Consider the following 19,979-nt stretch of genomic DNA (forward strand, 5'->3'; position numbering starts at 1 on the left):
AAATTTGCAGAGCACTTTTAAAAAGGTAGTGAAGTTGTACTGCACATCCTTGAAGGACCACATCATTAAAAAGCAGTACTTGTTTAAACAACGTGTAAAGGCGCACAAGATTGCCAAGGGACTCCTGACTGAAAACAAAGGCCCATGAAGTCCACCATGCATGTCAGCTCCATAACCTGTTCCCTCCCAGGCAGCGCAGAGAAAGCCCATTTCCTGTCTTTAAAAGACCCACCCTTCCCTATGTGCCTTCAAAGCTCTTCCATAACAAATGCACAGAACATTTGACAGCAAGAAGTTCCTAGGATTGTTCGCAAGAGCAGACTTCATGCATTATCCTCCCCCAGTCTTCCTCCCAGCGTGGCCCTAAAGCAGCTGGTTCCTGCCTACTCCCACCCCACGCTCTCCTCCATGGCAACACTTCTGTGTACCAACAGGGAAACACAGAGAAAAATGAATAAGAGATTATTTCTGTGTCCTCAGATCTAGCACCAGCATGATGCTAGTAATCAAGAATCATTGCAAAGCAAGATGTCCACTTCAGCAATTCAGTCAGTTGCATAAATTTTAATCAAGAGGTTGGACTAGCTCCATATGAATCTAAAAAGCCCAACCTGACAGCTGGTTGTGCCACAGACTTGCAAGCACAGAAAACCCACACAGAATGCTGCCTGCTGAAGCTCAATCTCAGGCTATTAAAGAAGTTGTCCTGTCGATCACTACATCTTATGGTAAGTTTATTCCATTAAACACCTTATTTGTGATGGTTTAGAAAAGTATCTGGTCGCCATCACCTATTCCTCCTACCACCCTCAATCTTCTGTCCACCGAACAAGGACAAAGATATATATTGCAGCCCTACCACACTGAAGAACAGATTCCCATAGTTCCTTCCTGTACAACCTACCAGTTCTGTTTTATGTGTATTTATACAGGTTTTGCTCAAAAATACCCTTCGTGTTTAGAAACATCTCTCACCAGGCCACCCAACTGATTTTGCAAGAGCTCTGTCCAGAACCAACTCTCTCAAGCCACCCACACCATTCCCAAGCACAGAACTTGACGACATGAAACACAGAACAAGGCAGATCTTGCCCTCACAATCACCTAGTGAGTGCAGTACAGAGGACCACAGAAAAATTTATCTGAAAACACAACCAGAAAGACAAGATGTTGTATTGTTATTGATGCATGTGAGGATGTCCCTGGACCATTCCGAAGAAGCTGTCTGACCAGCACAGAGTTCTGCAGAAGCCAAAGCTCTGTAGGAAGAGCTGTTCATTTCTCCAAGTTAACTGACGCAATCCAAAAAATATCCAAGGAACGTTTTTCAGTCCTTCCAAAGAGATGGGCATAATCCAGCACTACACTGCAATAAACATCAGGCAGCACTCTTTCTGGAGCAGTCGCTTTCAAACGTGTGTGTGTGTGTGTGGGAAGATCTATATAAACTTACCTTTGCATCTGCAAAATAATAAATATTTATAAACAAATGTTCTCCTTTCTACTTACCAATATCAGGGTACTATGCCTTTACACTTCTTTAAAAATCTAAATATTTAAAGTACGTTTAAAATTAGCATAGGGCAAAAGATACTGCCAATAAAGTATCCACCAATAAGAACTGTCTTTGGAGGTGGGAGAAAATCTTGGGGCTTCTAACATGAGCCACATGTTAACAGAGCAGATATTCAAAGTAGCTGAGTCATTGTGGTTTTTTGAAATGAGCCTTTAACCACGACTCGAAGGAAGGAACATTAAGTGACAGGCACTTCAAAATCTCTGAAGGATAGAAGTTTTTCTCTTGAAGTTTTTTCTTTTAAAATAACCGAGTTAAGTTTAAGGCCGCAACAACTCATTTTCCTGACACTGTTCCCCCCCCCCCCCCCCCCTTTTTTTTTTTTTTGAGTACTTTGATGTCTAGTTCCCAACAGAATGTTTAACTTTTAATACCCTACTAGTCATAATTTAAACCCTGCACAAATACCACATTGCTCTTCAGACTAGTTCACTGTTTGGGATCTCAGACAGCACTGTCTCAGACTCTCAACTGACTCAACACACTTGCACACGAAACGAGCAAAGCTGTCTGTGGCAAGGGTCTTCCGTGACTAATCTGAAGTTTTAGTAAAACCTCAAGATCTGGGTTTTTTTTCCCCTTCCCCCTTCAAACCCTGCAATTGGCACCCCCTCCCCACTACTTCCAATTGTGGTTTTACAGCTCTGGTAGCAGCAGGGCTGTCAAAGCAATGACCAGGGTCACTATACTTACAAAAACACAGAGCAGACAAACAAATCCAGTAATCTCTGCACAGAGAAACTATGATAGGAAAGCAGATAATGTAAATACTGGGAATACCTGAAGGGAAAACAAGGTACAGGAAGACTGAATTAATTTTGCAGGAGAAAGACAGCTCCATTCGATCTCTTCCCCAGTTACCACCAGCTACATTTTAGGCAAGAACAAACCTCAGCAAAGGATCACAAAGATCCTCAATACAGCACAGACGTATGCAAGCTATCGGTTATGAAACCTTTAAAACAGAAAGCTGAAAGAAAGACGTTTCTGCAAACAGAAATCCTCCCCCCCTGAAAGTAACTGAAAAGAACCACCATTTTTTTTTCCTAAAGTTTTTTTCCCCCAAGAACTTGTAGTTTTCTCCATGGTTTTTGTTGGGGTTTCTTTTTCCTTTTGCATTTCAGAAAACAAAAAACTTCCATGTTTTCATGTTCCTTTCAATAAAGGACTCCTGGAGAGGTTACGAGAATAAAATATTTTCTCCAGTTTTATTCCGTACATTCAGTTACTCTCACCAACATAAAGAGTAAGAATTCCATACGGACTGGCCATATTCTCCAAAGCCTGTGAAGGGCTCTCCTCTCTCTTGTGCTCACCCCCATCCCTCCTGCTTCCAATCTAACAGGTGCTGGCTGGGGGTGCAGAGGCAGCACAAGCCAACAGTGGCACCCCTTTAACACAGGATGAAATGAATTTAGCCTCAACACAGCTGCAGGGTTTCTCCTCAATCAAACATGTTGTAAAGGCAAAGCACTCATTACATTTGCTCCCTTTATGGCTTTCTCTGCTACCCATGTGCCTTGAAGGTCCTGAAAACTACTGTGTAGCACCCAGCATGGTGAAGACTGAAAAAATTAAAAAATTGTGACAGCTGCTGACCTTACAAGAAGGTGACTTCAGCTAAACACTAAAACCAAATAAATACAAAAATCCCTATTTTTTGCATAGGGTAAAAATTAGAAATTAAATGCCAACCATAATATTAAGATTAGAAGAAGATAATATGAAATATTAGTGGATATTCATAACATAAGCTACTACAATTAAATATAAAATCACCTATAGCGTACTACCTTCTCTTCCAATTTTTATTTGTGTATATATATACACATGTGGGCAAGAATCAGTAAGGAGACTAAGACAAACTGTTGAAGCCTGAAGAGCTCTCTTCAGAGACAAATTCTGAACTCAGTGCAGAATTATCACGTCAAGTTTCCCAGATCTTCACAAAACACAAAACCTTTAAGCACATGACTGACTGCATATGGAAAAAAATATATTTGGAATTAAATCTTGTAGATCATATTTGAAGAATTTTCTCCTCATTGTCATTCTCCATGACCAAGGCCATCTGCCTGACAAGGAGTGGGAGGATATAAATTCTTAGCTTATTTTAAAACTTGTCAATGATAACCACGAATTATCTGCAAAATCTATATTGCCTTCAAACTTTACCTTCCAATCGCTAAGACATTAGCTCGCGGGGTGCTGCCATTCCCGTTTAGAGAGTATATACTATGCAGCAGGGAAAGACTGTTCTCCCGTGTATTGGTCAGTGCCGAGCGCACGCAGGGCATGCAGTTACCATCGCATTTCCAGAGCTAAATGCTCCTACAGCAACCAGTGAAAACACAGTTTTCGTTTATCAGGAAGATGTGGTAACTGAGTTATTCTTACAGTACAGTACCTCCCATTCTTAACAGCTTTTGTTGAGATGACATGAATATGGGATATATTATTTGCTTTTTAATCAGTATGGAAAATGTGCTTTTGAAGGACAGAACTAAGCCAACACAAGCCCCAGAAAAGTTGCATGTATGTGTATGCGCCAGAAGTGCCTTTGCTTAATACTGATGTTAAGACATGACGAGAAGTCAAAGGCACTGGGATGCTTTTGACAAGAACATCTAGTTAAATTAGTCAAATTAACATAAATCGGCTGTGGTTGAGAAAGCCGTCCTTGTCTGTGCTGAAGCCATTTGTGACCAAGCAAAAGCACAAATCCACCACTTCGTTCTTCAGCCTTTCTTTGAAGTGAAGCCTTTGGCACAGATTAATCCAAACTTCCAGGCTGGACTGATGGAGCATTTGCTGGATCAGTACTGCAACCTTTGCTTTTGGGAAGTGTTTTGAAACACTGCAGTAACCATCCTGCTTGGTCCTCCCTCTGGCCATGTTCAGTATCCCAGGCACCACCAGCCTCTAAAACTTTCGCTATGGAGGTTTGCAGAGTGGGGACTAAACTTTTGCTCTTTCTACATACGTACCAGTTACATTCTAATAATACTGAGATTTATTCTTGTTTCTCCAAAAATAAAATGCAGATTTAGGGCATACAGAGCAGCTGTGGACTTGAACACCCAACACAAACCAAACCTTCTGTACCAAGCCCCCAGCCTGGTCCCAGAGTCTGCCAGGCCACCATCAGCCTAAACCCACTGCCTTCTGTGGCTGTTTAAAGTTAATTGGTGCTGGCTAGAGATCATGTGCTGCTCTGAAGAGAAGGAAAGGATTTCTGTAGATACAGCTAAGATTTTTTCCTTTTCAGGAGGGCTGCTCCCTTATCCAGCTCTCTCACTTCCTCATGCCTCCAAGTTCTGTGTTTATTTTTTCCTTGTATAATTTTTAACCTCAATGAATAAAAGGTCTGACATTCACTAAATAGCAAGGTGTAAGCACTACCAGATTGCTTCTGCATAGCAAGGTTTTCTGTATCCTTAATAAAATCTGACCAGGAGATAATTTCTTTTAGTTAAAGCAGGAGAGGATCCTGTAGCACTCTCTTCTAGCAACGTCACGGTTCTTCTGCTGTCGGTAAAGCTTAGAGGTGATTTCTTATGCTGCAAATATGACAGAGCTACAAGAGAGTCTTCAACCAAAATACAAGGACTTCCCTTTTCATTGAACTTCTGTATATTATATAATCAAAACAGATGAAAACTGCCAACACAGAGAACTCGGCACTGATTATTTTCACAAATTAGGTATGAAGGAAGTGTTAGTCCTAACACATAAGTAACTCTCTTACTTGACTGAATAATAAGTTGTTCATTAGAATAACATTTCCAAGGCACACTGCATTTAGTGTCAGTCAATCTGTAATGGCTATTCTAGTGTTTGAAACATTCACGAGACATGCCAACCTAAATGCTTTGACTTTCACAGCAAGGAAACAGTATTTATTAAGAGCTACCAAGCTCAGGTTTCTCAGCATCTCTGCCAGGCTGCATCCAGACCAGCTGAACGCAGAGGCACAGACGGCTCCACTGCCCGTTACCAACTGGCAGAAAGCCTCCACTTGAGTTTCCACAAAATTACACCAAACACAGCACACATTTTGCCCTTTGCTACGACCACAAAGTCAGAAGTGTAGAAGACAAGCACAGTGCACAAGGAACAGCCTCCTACATATGCCAATATTTTGGGTTTTTAAGCAAATGAGATAAGTCACCATATGTATGTTTACAAACAATACTTCTTGTAGGTGAGAATCACAAGGCTTCCTTATATTGGTTGCGTTTGTTCGGGGCCAACTAAATGCTCATCTGAGATTTCTGCAGCTCCCTGCCCCAGCAGATCAGCTGTCCAGCAAGGAAGCAAACCTGTATCTTCCAGTTTATTCTTAAATAACCAGCAGGTGCTTTTCAAGACTGACCTCAAAGCAGAATATTCGTTTCTGGATCGCAGAAAATGCAATGCAGCGTTCAGAATCAAGAACCTTCACCAACAACTCCCTTGTTTGCTGGCATTCAGATCAAAACAAACTTTAAAGTACTGCAGGAAAGACTGGAGATTTTTATACAGACAGGTCCCGAGTCACAAGGAACTAGACAGATTAGCACTGGCACCTTGATCTCCACCCAGCAATGTGAATAACTCAGCTGGAGGTGCTATTAATGCATCAGTAACTGAAGAAGAGAAATCACACTCAGGTGTTGACACATCAAGTACTACATCTTGAAAAACGAATCCAAATTCTGCAACCAGGAGACAGGGTATTCAATTTTCAGCAGCAATGTGGGAATGGAGGAAGATGAGAGTGTCACAGACCGCTCACTACAGACAGCTGGCAAGGTCTGCCTCTCGTAACAGCACATTTTAATGGCTGGCTGTGCTGGCAGCCTCACCATCTTAATTCCGACTGCTCTCAAACAGAAGGACTTACAGCAGTACCTCCTTGAGCTTACAGCCGAGGAGATACCACCACTTTAGTCAGGACTCTTGCTCAGTGAAGAGTAGGCTACCCAGAAAATGAACAGTGAAACGATTTAACTTCTGGATTGAGGCTGGGTTCCTCTTTGAGTAATGACTTCATGTGGCACTTGCACACAGTACCTGTAAGATCTCCTCGGTATGAGTATTTAGCACACTCATCTCTTGTCTTCTTCAGTAAATAACTTAAATTGACCATATTTTTGAACTGTATGTCCTTTCACAACATAAGGCCTTATTTTTTAGGTAAACTAATTGAAGGTTTAAGTATAACTTACTGCTATTACAAGCAGCACAGAACTTCACTCTGTCCTAAAAGCAATGCAGAAGTGAGATTCTATAGAACACTCTGAAGAGTTCAACAGATGAAATCCTCAGGAGTGTCACAAGGCACTCGTCTGCTCCTTCTGAAAAATCAAACACATCGTGATCAAACCAAATCAAAGGGGGGTAAGAGGAAAGCAAATCTGGTCACAGAAAAGTGAAAAAAAGCAGAGAATATCCTTCATACCTCTCTGCCAAAGGTATGGTCTCCTGTAGTTTACTGGGGGAGGCAGCTGGGTTTACAAGGCAGAAAAATGGAAACCCTGAAGCATGAACATGCTAATCCAAATCTGAATTGGAAGATCCAAGAATATAGATCACACCTTCCCGTGACTGTGCGCTGTATCAGAAATCATAAGCTACATGCCGCAGAAGCAAAACCCAGAGAGCCAAGAGGATCTGCTTGACAGCTCAGCTACGCAAGTGTCGGCACATGAAAGGAGAAAAACGTTTTCCTGTATCAAACTCCAATGCATTTGTCACCAAACGTTTGGGCTTCTACACATCCAGGACAGTCCAAAGCTAAGCCTTGGGAAAAGCATTAAGTGAATTACAGCTGGTTTTGACTAATTACAGGCATAACCTTATCTGCAAAGCGCCATCAGAAAGGTTGACGATTCATTTAGTAACTCGCATTGGCTACCAAATAACAAAAGCCATCACCAAACTGGTAAGCATCATTCAGATGCTTTCGATGTTCCTCATCTGAATAATCCTCCCAGGTATCTGGTCTCTCTCGAGCACCAAGCAGTAAGGGAACAGTGCTCATCACTGTGTGATACAGCAGGCAAGCTGGGATGGAGACCTGGATGACAGAGGCTCTCACCTCTGCACTGCTGACAAGACACAGGCAAAGCTGTTTCATTAGCACAGTCCTCTATGTCAGACTTGCAGAAACAGCAGTCCAACTTCCTGAGCTGCAAACTACCACTCAAGACCTACAGCAAGAAAAATGTAGCACATTGGCGACTCCAGAAAGCTACGTGGGCAATACAGTTCAGCCAGGCAGAAACACTGAGCGGGCTGAATGAGAACTTAAAATTTCCAACAGCAATGAATAACAGACAGCTCACCTGGCCTCCTGCCCCACATTTGCATATTACACATTTTTCTTATATTAATACCCAAATAACCAACCTGCACATAAAAAAGTGGTAATTTATCACGGTCCCCATATTGCCAAGAAATAATCTTTGACTCTGCGTTACCACAGTTGGTAAAACCTCACCCACAGCTAGGTCAGCGAGCCTCAGGCATAACAAATGCACTTGCAAGTCAGATAGATGTTCTGGACTGACAGCAGTATTTTACACAGCAGGCCTTACCAACCAGTCTCTCTGAATCTCGCCCTTCAGTTTCTTAACACTTTAGACTACTGGTAAAAAGCTTAAGTACCTAATACCTGTGAGACTGCTTCCCTCACACAGCGGTTGTTTTTCCCAACAAACTTCATGACTTATCCATCTGCTTCAGTATTTGCATCCTTCTATACAAGTAAGATTCCTTCATCTGCAAAGCACTCAGGCTGTGCTAACAAAAAGCACACACTAGCTCTGAAGTTTATTTGAAGGTCCTCTGCAAGTACTTAGTATTGATGAGACTCACTAGAATCTCAGTCTTCCTAGCTCACAGAACAGACTCAGAGCTTTTAAAAGGAACAGAGCAAAGTAGATTGAGTGCACAGAACACAACAGTTCAGCTACCCTAAATATTAAGCAAGCCACAAATTTTAATAACTTTGCTATATTAAAAGATATGCACCAATGTCGCCCCACCCCCACAATTCATCAAGGCATTTCACTCCCTTGGGCTCTTGTGACTAAGTATAATATTTCATTAAATATCCTGTTCATACTGGCTTATGTACTAGGGAACACACTAATTTTAGAAAACTGATTAGCTAGTTCTTTCTAACCGAATGTTATTGTAGCTAAGGTCAGATTTTGCACTGAAACTATGGCAACAAAGCCACAGTATTCTTTTGTCTACAAGGTTGGGGCTAGGTTTATTAACAGTACTGTTCTACTTAATAGCTAAGCACTGATTTTTGGCAATCCCTCGATTTGGCGATCCTACCTGAAATACCCTGAACCTTCCACAGCAAAAAAGCTGAGACCTGCGAGAGCTAGTCAGAAGGAATGAACATTCAAACCAGCCCTTTGCTTATTTTTTCATTTTTAGGACACTGTCACTGCACCAGTGCAATTCCCCTGTCATCCAGCACAGAACGTCTCATCAGTACAGAACTGCTAACCACATTTTTCAGATGGGCAAACCAAGTGCACAGATCATAAAACTTCACACTAGGAGTTCAATTAAATCCCCCCCTCATTCCTCTGCAGTACCTTAACCAACAGATTGTGCTTTTCATAGAGTGTTCCAGTTATGCATATTAATAGCCACTCTCCTTTTCAAAGGAGCTTAGCTCTGCCTTCATCTAGATGCAAAACACCTAAGATGAAAGCACTTTAAAACCAGAAGTTGGCAGACAGCTGTTTGACCGCAGTACTCTCGGTACAGACCAGCAGGCAAAACGCAACCCAGCCAACCTTCACAGCCTGAGCCTTGTATTCCAAACAGACCCAGCTCCTCCTCCTCAGCATCCACAACTTCCTCACACCAAGTTAAACAGACCCTCTTGTAATCTGTGCCATACAGACATTTCCCGTTATGGTCTTGGTACCCTATCTCTAGGACATGGGAAAAAAACCACGCTAAACCACCTCAATTAAACCACTAATTACTTAGTCACTGATTCACTACTTCAGCAAGGCACACTGGCACCACGGAGTTGGGATGTCTTTAGGATGTCCTGGTGCTTCCACACACGTAGCTACCAACTGGACTATAACTTGTCTTATTTAACAGGCCAGTAAGGAACCACACTGCAGTATATACAGCAAACTAAATAAAAACAGCTTTCCAATTTGCTCTCCGTGACCAAAAAACGCACTTCCCTTTGATTCCTGCACCCAATCACTACTGGAGTTCAAAGCAATGCAAGCTACTTTCGCTTCTTTAAATACATTACAGGACACAGCAGCTACACAAGTTAGAGTGTAACCTATTCCCTAGCTGTGCTCCTAACGGGAAAGCTCCACTACCACCTCTGCTTGCTAATACAGCAAGCCATTTCAGTAATTATCACTGATGAGCCTGGCACTACCACAAAACCCGTGTTTAAAAACATCTGGAGATGAGGTGTTCACAATGCTACTCTGAAGCCCCAGGGGCTAGTGGGGAAGGTAGCACGCATTGCCTACCGGCTGACCCGCGTCGGTGGGCTCACCTCAGCGGTACATCAGCTCCTGGTTGGAATCACAGAATCATTTAGGTTGGAAAAGACCTTTAAGACTACTCCCTCTCTCACAGGGTTTTCCAAGCTTTAGCAGATACAAAGCACATTTGTCTGTACAAAAATGCAACACTTGTCACTTTTCAGGTTTTCTGAAATACCTAAATGCTGCCACAGTGACAATTGTCTCTAACATCTGCTTGTATGTAGGATGCAGTGGGCTAAAGATTTACATTTTAGCAACAGTGCTCAGTATTTCTTCATCATATAAAGGGCATCAAATTCAAATGCGTACTAGGAGTTGGCAGTTTTCTAGTACAGTTCTATAAATACTGAGATTCATACCTAAAGGATTCCTCATCAAGGCAGTGAAAATGTATTTTAGATTTTTTTAACTATATACTAATTCAGCAAGACTGAAAGATTTTTCCCACTCAAAACAAGCAATGCTTCAATTTTAATTAAAAAAATATAAGCATTAGACTGGATTTTATAATTTTTCTCTTCCATTATACCAACCCAGAAATTTTTGATTTTACACTAAATCATCATATAGTACTCTTTTTGAAAAGGGGCTAAGCAGTCTAATTTTTTCCTTTTATGGTTTTTGGCCATGAACCAAAGAAGTTAGCTGAGTAGGTATTTACTATTGTTGCCCCGATTCCTACTTTAGGTATTCAGTACGTGCATGTTAATCTGTCGTCAACATCTCAAAACCTGAAAAGGAGTCACTTTTCTAGTGCAAGCAATGTATTTCTCTTCAAGACCACTGTGCTAAGCTTTCAACTTAGCACTCAGATACTCTCAAAAGTTCTGCCTCCTGCACGAAAAATGAATCCTGCTATTTTATCCACTAATATATAGTTATCAGGGTGAAAGAAGCCATATTTAGACATTAGTTTAAATATTCCTTAAGGAAATCTAGGCACATTAATAATTAATATACCCGAACATCTCAGCAGCACTAGAAACCCCATGTTCAAAGAGACAATGGAGCCTAAACTTGGCCATGCAGCCCAGGTCTATCACCCCTCCTTCTCACCATCATTCCAGGAATATGCCCTCAACCCTCTGCAAAATACCCACTCGAAGCCATCTAACATAGCAGAAAGTCATACAACTCAGACTATTTCACCTGACAGTTTAACAGGCAATCTAAGCCAACATAATTGCTTCCACCAGGGTAGATTTGAAGAAGTATGCATGGAGGGCATACAGAGAGCAGCAGAATTTGAGGTTACACGCTTACCTGAAGCTGAACACTTGAAACCTAAAGGCTTTACTACCTAGAAAGTGCACTTTTATATGCTGCTAATAGATTTCAAAAACTAACAAGCAGAGGTATCTAGGTATTTGGTTTAGTCTGTTTTTTAATATGCTGAAGTGTTTGGGAAAACTATCTATGTGACCCTTCAGCTGAAAATTCCCTTTATCTCAGTTCTAAAGCCAAACTATAAACAAGCTTGCATTAGCTAAATAAGGCTAAATAATCCCATATGCATGCAACATAACTCCATAGCCTCTATCAGTATTACATATGTTTTCTTCATATTAAACAGAGCAGTAGTGTATAGGCTTCAGATCATCAACAGCAAAGCTACGAGAAACAAAACACAACTCAAAACATTTCTGTAATGGAGAAGCATACTGACTTTCATCAATGCCAAGCACAGTGCAAATTTAAGACAAATCCATCAAAAGAACTGGGGTGTGAAGATATATTTTCATACATGTATATTTTTATATTAGAGCTTTGTTGTAGTGCCCAGGTCATTTCTTCTACTGAAGATGAACCTGTAGTTCAGAGGCTGAGCCCCTCAGTGCCAGACCCTACCACCACTGGAGGAGCCAGATCAGATGCTTTGCAAAGGCAATATTCAGAAAGAGCATACAGTATGGATTGGGATCAAAAGAACAAACAGAATTTGAACTACTCATCTTCTGCTTCACCATGAGGGTATTTTAAGTCTAAGATATGGGTTCATTCTTTGAACATCTTGCCAAAAAAAGAGTGTTGCCCAGCAACTACTAAAACAATGTTCTGGAAGGCGGTAGCTGCTGGACAAATTAACCCAGTAAGTGCCCTCTCTCCCTGCGCTTCATGCAGCTATTGCAAAGCTTCTGGATCCCTGGCAGCCAGATCTGCATCCCAAATAAAGAGCTGTAAGGAATTTCCTGAGAAGGCTGTCAGACTGTTTTGGTGTAGTAGCAGTGTCTTGCATTAAGCAAACACATTTGGCTTAGCTCAGCCCTATGTTTCAATACTAAATGAACCCAAATAAAACCTCTGCAAAGGCATATACCAACTAACAGAGCACAGAAGCTGCAGCTAAAGTGCAAAATTACCAGCCTTGGGCTCTGCTTCAGCTTTGCCACTACTGCTAGGTCTGACTTTAATTTGCAGAACAGCTCTCCGTCTCTGTGCGTTTAAGTACGAGAATGAAGCACTGGTGCTTTTAGCCTAGCTAGAGGGTCAGCTGTAGTTCATACTTTCCACATAAAACCATGCATATTAAAAGGATGTTCATTTATAGCCACTATTCAGATGCACAAAGACGGCAATTAGAGCAGTGATTCCTGCTTAAAAAAAAAAAAAAAAAACCACAAAAAACCCCACAAACAGAAAATGTCTTTTTTTGTTCAAAGCAGTGCAGATAACCAAGGAACTGTCACACTCTTTCTTTTTTTGGAGACTCATACAACTAGGATTTTTTCCAGGAATCTCATCTGTACACAGTATATTCAGACCAGTTAAGTAAAATACTCTTTCGCAAGAATCCTTGCATTTAACATTTTTAAAAAGAAACACTCTAATGAACGTACTCTTTAAGTTTTTATGTTTTGCAAGGCAATTTTCGAGGACTTTTGGATTAGTTGGAGCTGAAAACATGAAGGGCCAGAGAAACATTGTACTTGACAAAAAAAAAAAACAAAACAACCCACCCACCTACCCCCAAAACCACCACATGTAAAGTGGATTCAGAAAGCCAGAACAAAATAAAATTAAATAAAATACACTGAGATCTCACAGACCGTAATTACCATCCAACTTCAGATTACGAACTTCCGGTGCTATCCACTTCTGATTGGGATGGGAAAAGGGGGAAAAAACCCCAACCCAACCTTCATATCTTTAAGCAATCAAACCTTATTTTAAGGATCTAGAGGCACCAGAGCATTTAACATGTGAAATAAAACCACTCATAGTAACTATGAGGGTGCTCGACAAATACCTTCCTTAAGAGTTTTTTCCAACTCCGGCACTTCAGGTTTTTTCCATCTAATATACCTTCTGATTTTATTTTTTTGTGTGTGTGTGTTTTTTTTTTCTTAATGTCTCTTTCATAATTTCATGCCACACTGCAAATCTTACCTGAACACTATCACATCTTACTCTCAGCTTCCTCTTGCATTTCAACCCTTTCAGGGCTCCACTACCACCAGATTAATCTGTCAGCCTACTTTTTCCACAACTTTTGTCAACAAAGCAAGCCCTCGTGTCCTCAGGATACCTCTGTACGTTTTCCTCCAAGCAGACTGAAAGGCTCTATCGCTCCCATCTCCAACTACAGTCGCACTGCTGCAAATCATCCTGCTCAGCCCAGTTCATCCAAACGTACATCAAGCTCCCCTGACTGAATTTTCCTTAGAACAACTTGAAGCCAACATTTTTAGAAGGACATAGTAGCACCAAAACCCAACTCTGTTTCAGCTACAAAGTGCTTGCTTTTAGGAACATGTTCCTCAGACAGGGACTATTTTCTCACCACAAGCAGGTTATCAGCATTTAGTGACAGCATATACTCACAGCTAAGTATTACTGTCAACTGCCTTCCGTATGAGAGGGGCTCTCTCCAGGAAGGACGGTGCGTACACACCATCACTTTGTGCACTGCAGTTCTGCTCTATTTCAAGGATCTAAAGCAGAGAGAGCAATGAAAAATCACCACCCTCTAGACCAGGGCCTTGCTGCTGCCACGAGATGCAACTGATTAAGTGTAGCCTAGGCAACAGGCCTTTTTAAAACCTGAAACACCCATTGCTAAGAAAAAAGCAGGATCGATTAATTCTGCCACTGGATATATATGCTTTACTTTCACACTGCATTTTCTTGGAGTCACGTATGCATATCTAAACAGTGAATTTTGCTTCTAGATATCTCTCACCACTTTGATTAGGCATGAAAATTTTATTTACAACTGTTTTACATCTGCCCACAGAAGACAGATCTGCTCAGAGAAGCTTACAATTACATTTCTTAAAAATACTACCCAAAGTGAGATCCTCAAAACTGGCCACAAAGTCACACTCTGTGCTCCTCCCAGAAGGTGACTTCAGATTTGACTGACCTGCATCTGGACACCTTAAGGAATAGCTCTTTTGAAAGACGGTTCACACACAGATTATAAAAGAGGTTATCTAGCAAGAGGCGTTTTTCCAGTACTGTGTAAAGCTATAACGTAAGTCACTTATGTATGATTAATTTTGGTCCTGCCCTAATAAGTTTTTCAAAAGTTACTTCTCAGTTACCAGTGCCAGTGTCCTACATGTATTTGAATTCAAACTAAGATCACACTTCTCAGGCCTCAACCTGCAGAGATCCTATCACCTGCCCCGACTAGTATGGACTATACAAAATCATTGAACAAACGTGGCACCACCTATAAAGTTAACTGGCTACTAGAACATTTTCACACCATTTCCCGCCCCATGCTGCTACTGTACAAAAGTAATGTTGTGCTACTGGTCTGCTGTACCTGTGACACTGCCGACGGCAATGAAGACTAAATCTCAAGTATAACAAATCTAAATACTGGGATTACTGAATTACACTCACCAGATGCCCATGGTTGCTTTATATCCTAGATATAAATTACATTGTTTGGATAAATGCACCTTAGGGAAGACTTTGCGTTCCATTTGCAAGGGAAGTATTTTTGCAAGGTGTCATAAAAACACCAAGCAAGACTGCAGAGACAGGGCTGTAGTTCCTGACCTTACCAGAGACTTCCCCCACACAACACCCCAGACCAGCCTCTGGGTACCTTTGCTTTGTAAAAAAAAGGGGTATTTTCCCTACGTGTTGAAGATGGTACTTCATCATTACTTCTGATCATATTTATCATGGAAAGCATTTTATCTTAGACTACACTCATAAAGCATGTTTATAAAATGCTTGCTAAAGTTTTCCGACTTTTGTTGCCATTTACCATCAAGCATCAACTTCCCCATAAAACCTTCATTGAAGTAACTACAAAGGTTGGAACAGGTTCACACCATTCGTTTGCCATGTATAAATTATAAGTAATATGAGAACATTTACAATGTCTAACCACAATGTTTTATGTCAGACAAATGTGTCTCTGTACTTGCAGTTCCTAAACTGTGCTAGCAAGAATTGCCTTTTTCTCATTCTTTTCTCGTGCTCACCCCGCCCCCCTCCTTCTACATCCGCAGTCTCAGTCAAATCTGGCTTTATTATTTTTTTATAATTTCAGCATCAATAAATGCCTAGAGTCAGGGCTCTAGTTCACGTAACACCATTGTTCTTTTTCTGGAGAGCTTAACATCACATACAAAAACTTCCCCAGGTTGCCTCTTCAGTATTTGAATCATTAGCTGTTTAGTTTTCCAGTGAAAAGGGAGAAAAACTAACAAGAACTCACAGACTTAAACAATATCCTAAAAAGTGAGTTTCATTATATGAGACATCTTCATGTCATGGAAAAAAACCCACACAAACTCCCCCCCAAAAAAACCCAGCAAAGAAAACTAGCAATACAGAAGGTATACGATTTTGAAAGGGAACCCCCTGCAGTTCTGGCCAAACCTGAACAGAATTATGGTAATTCTGAGCCCCTGATAAAGGCAAAGCACAACCAAGGAAACAAGACTCATCCAACAAAGAAACAAGACAAACAGTTGCTGCTACATCCAAGAACAGCAATAAAAGGTAGACTAAATTTTTCGAATATGCTGCTGAGCTATCCTTTCAGTAAAAGATGCAACCAAGGGGTGAAAAAAAAAATTAAGGTTTTCCCAAACAAAATTCCAGTTAGCACTTCTCTCCCTGTTTGAGATGTTTCTTAAACAAATCAGCTCTAGCCAAACTGTGCAAAGTGGGCATTAATTGCTTATCACTAAGCATAGTTTTCCTGGCACAATGAAAGCAAAGTCAAGCGTAGTTAGCATCGAATGAAGTCAAATAACAACAGCTATTACAAACATTTGCTCCTTTTCATTTTCCTCTGAGACAGGTAGTGTCTTTGGTAGTGAGCAACTAAATGGCATGTATGATACAATGGAGAGAAAGAAATGAAACTTACAGGGACCCTGTGAGTTTGGACAGATCAGATCGAAAAGCCAACCTCAATTGGCAGCCCCCTTTCCACCCCCCCCACAAAGCATTCTTTTGAAGTCCCGCAACCCACTTAACACAGACATCCACACTCACATATTTACTTCTCTCCTTGTGAGCTGCCCTTCATGGAAGAAGAGGACATTAAAATATTCTACAGAAAGCATGGAGGTCCAAAATAGTTACACAATTGCACAAAACAAAGGACGACTTCTAACCAGAAGGCTAATGAGCTGTCTAATAAACTTACCTCTGAATTTTTTGGGTGGGTTGTTAAGATCACCTGCTTCTGGCTGTACAACACACCGATCATCCACAAGGCTACAAAGAAAGGAGAAGTAAAGTGAGGTTCTATTCCCTTGCAATTACTTACATCCTTGTTAGCAAAACCAAAGTCATTTATTTGCAGTATTTAATCCGAGTGGCCACTTCAGCAGAAGACATTCCCCAAATGCCAACTTATGCCAAATCTTTCTAAGAAGCATGCAGCTAATTTTTAGTGTTGCCCAGAGCTATGCTCCTGGATAGGTGGGACAATAAAAAAGTAATTGCTCCTGTATACTGCATCATCTTTATGTCCCCTCCTTGAGGTGCAGACAGAACAGCCCATATTCTAGTTAGGTGAGAGACAGCCTTAGAACAATTATTGCCTCTTGGACAGATTTAAATAACGGTGCAAATGTGTTTATATGAAGGGTAGAGAACAGGAAAATATGACAACTATGCAAACTGGGCACTGACCCTATGACCCCTCAAGTATTAAGAAAAGGCAGAAATAATAACTGCCACAATAAAAATTGACTCCCAGGAGAAAGGAAGGCAGAAATATACCCTCCTGCTCACCTGTCATAAACATAAGTTAAGTCAAGGGATCGAACTAACCTCCTCCTGTTCTACCAGGAAGGAGGTAAAATGGACAAGTGAACCCAAGAGATTTCAATAGGGAATGCCAGGACAGAGCTTCCTGTGAATACACATCGACAAAAACCCCACAGGGTCCATTCAAATCCCACAAAATAAAGAAAATAGTTGAGATGCACCTGTCACCACTGCTCTGATCTTAGCACACTTTGGATTAACACAGAACTGCACTTTCACCACACTTCCCAAATTGTGAAAATGCAACTGTAACCAAATACTTAATAGTTTCTGATTTGATCCTAAATGACTCATTTTGGCCCCTTAACGCCAATCTGTCAAAGAGGCTCTCTACAGAAAAGTAGAAAGTCAAACTCCAAAGTCTTAAAGGTTTGAGATGTCCATTCTCATGCAGAATCAACTTGAGAAAGACTGAGACCTAGAATATGAGAGTTGTTCCTTGCAGAGGCTGGTTGCATGCAGGGAGCATCTTGAGACAACAATTACGGAAAATAATGAAGTGCATAAAAAATTAAGAGATCAGAGAGACCAAGTGGACTCAACAGTTCTATGCATCTGAAATCTGCATATGCAAACATTCAAAGTAAATTGCTTTTTCCCCATGGATTTTTCTCCCTATTAAGTATTATAGATACATACATGTGCTCCAACCAGAATGGTAGCTTTATTATTTGAGGTGACTGAAAGACCTGCTTCTAGTGAACAAAGGGCCAAAAAATATCGTCAAACGTGTTACTCTGATCATCCCACACAGAGATAATCTCAGTGCAATAGATCCCTCTTATCCTGAGATTAAATTGCAAATAAAGAGGAACTTCCCAAACTACTAAGAAAAAAATTTTACAGGGTGAAAAACACAAAAGAGCATATATTGTACACCAGTAATCATAATGATGACAGCACTGAGTTTGGGAAACAGCAAGAGTAAAGTCCCGATTAAGCAACAGTCACGTCATAGGAATATTAAATGGGAACACTCTTCAAAAGATTTAGAATGACATTAGAATGTATAGTGGTATCTGTTTCTCAACCTTCATTAACCACATGAACAAGTCATTACACATTGTTATGACATAAGACTGTCAAAACTCCACATATAGAATATAATGTATAGAGTACAATTACACTGAATCTTTCCTTTGCTTCTTTAATTTTCTCCAGGACAAAGGCTAAATTAAATATAGGACAAAACTAATTTGATCGTAAAGGCTTATTAAGAATGATAATGCATTTCACGTTTCACATCGCAATTGGGATTTCTGGCTTAAATTAGGCTCAGAAGATGTGTGGCCATTATATAATGCAGTTACCTTAAAACAGTACTAATCAAATCAAAGAGGATGCTTGTAACACTAAGGGAGAGCTTTAGACCTGCCATGAGAACATCTCATCAAGCCTAGAAAAGACGTGCTTAGGGCCTGTGATGTCTGAAAGGACTACCCATGGTGAAAAACATCTGCTCAGCAATGCCATCAAAAGCCACAGCCACTGCATAATGTTCATCATGCACTGTATGGGAATAAACATAACATAACAACTTTCTACTTGTTCTGGAATTATTTACTGCCAAACTTGCTTCAATACTAGGAAGAAATAAAATAGCCAAATGTATAGTATTGCTTAATTCATTTTGCCAGTTTTCAGCAGATAGTATTTGGCCAGTTACACAGCTGATCGAATACTGCAGAGTGTACATGTCATATTTGACGAGTACCTGGGAAATTTGTCAAATACATTCGCCAAATACTATTCAATCAACCCTACTTACTACTACATCCCTTGCTTTTATCATACCTTCTTTCCCTTCTGGCAGCATCCCATATTTTCTTCTCTTTCCTATAATAGATCATGGTGCATCTTCAGTGTCTGCTTCCTTCTCTGCCCCCTTATTTTCCAGAATCCTAATAGCTAGAGGACTAAACCTATAAGTTAGTTTGGAGTCACTCAGGTGAGATTCCAGCCCATCGTTTCCTGCCGAGAGACTTACCAGGATGCTGTCTTTGTACCCTGCTTGGGAGCTCCATTTATCAGAGGCATCTGGACAGTAGGCATCAAAAAATTTGCTGTCACTGTACCCACCCTGAGGCCCTTACGGCTACTGGAAATGAGAAAGAGCATGTTGTGTGCGTGCCCACTCACCACATCATCAAGCTTCCTGGTTGCTTCTTTGCTAATCATTCAGTATTGAAGTACCACAGCAATGTGTCATGCACTCTATTTCCCTCCCTCTAATTTCTCACTGCTTTGAAACAACGCGGCAGATGTGCTCTTTGAGCTTCTCATCCAGCCTCTTGCAAGGTCTTCCAAATCAGTACACAGCTTCTCTGCCAGCTTCTGATGTTCAGAGATTTCTCCTCAGCCGCAGTTGAGCAGAATAAAACATACCCTGACACTCTTCAGATCTGTATTGCAATTCCACATCTTTTCTCTGCAAACTCTTCCTTTTCCTGTGTGAACGGCTACTTTTTGTTTAATGAAGTAGCACACACTTATTGCTTAAGAGGCACTCTCCAAGAGCACCTACTCTGATGTCTTTGCAGAAGAAAGCACAAAGGAGCTCTGTGGGGAAGCACACCAGGGGCAGGAGCTGGCAAGGCACGGCTCCCACTGCAGCT

At 40.9% G+C, this 19,979-nt stretch overlaps 1 protein-coding gene across 17 annotated transcripts in view; it reads right to left on the bottom strand.

The window, feature by feature from the left end:
• ITPR1 (inositol 1,4,5-trisphosphate receptor type 1) overlaps window positions 1–19,979 on the bottom strand; it is a 183,012-nt gene that overhangs the window by 142,323 nt on the left and 20,710 nt on the right. For 10 of the 17 annotated variants that reach the window (XM_040592299.1, XM_040592311.1, XM_040592309.1 and 7 more), the window contains one exon: window positions 16,736–16,806. In XM_040592299.1, coding sequence (XP_040448233.1) covers window positions 16,736–16,806 — 71 coding nt within the window. Of the gene's footprint in view, window positions 1–16,735; window positions 16,807–19,351; window positions 19,930–19,979 lie in introns of those variants that run through there. The other 7 variants (XM_040592297.1, XM_040592294.1, XM_040592291.1 and 4 more) reach the window with 3 other exon arrangements.

This window comes from Falco naumanni, chromosome 4 (genome assembly GCF_017639655.2).
Source record: "Falco naumanni isolate bFalNau1 chromosome 4, bFalNau1.pat, whole genome shotgun sequence".
NCBI classification, from domain to species: Eukaryota; Metazoa; Chordata; class Aves; order Falconiformes; family Falconidae; genus Falco; species Falco naumanni.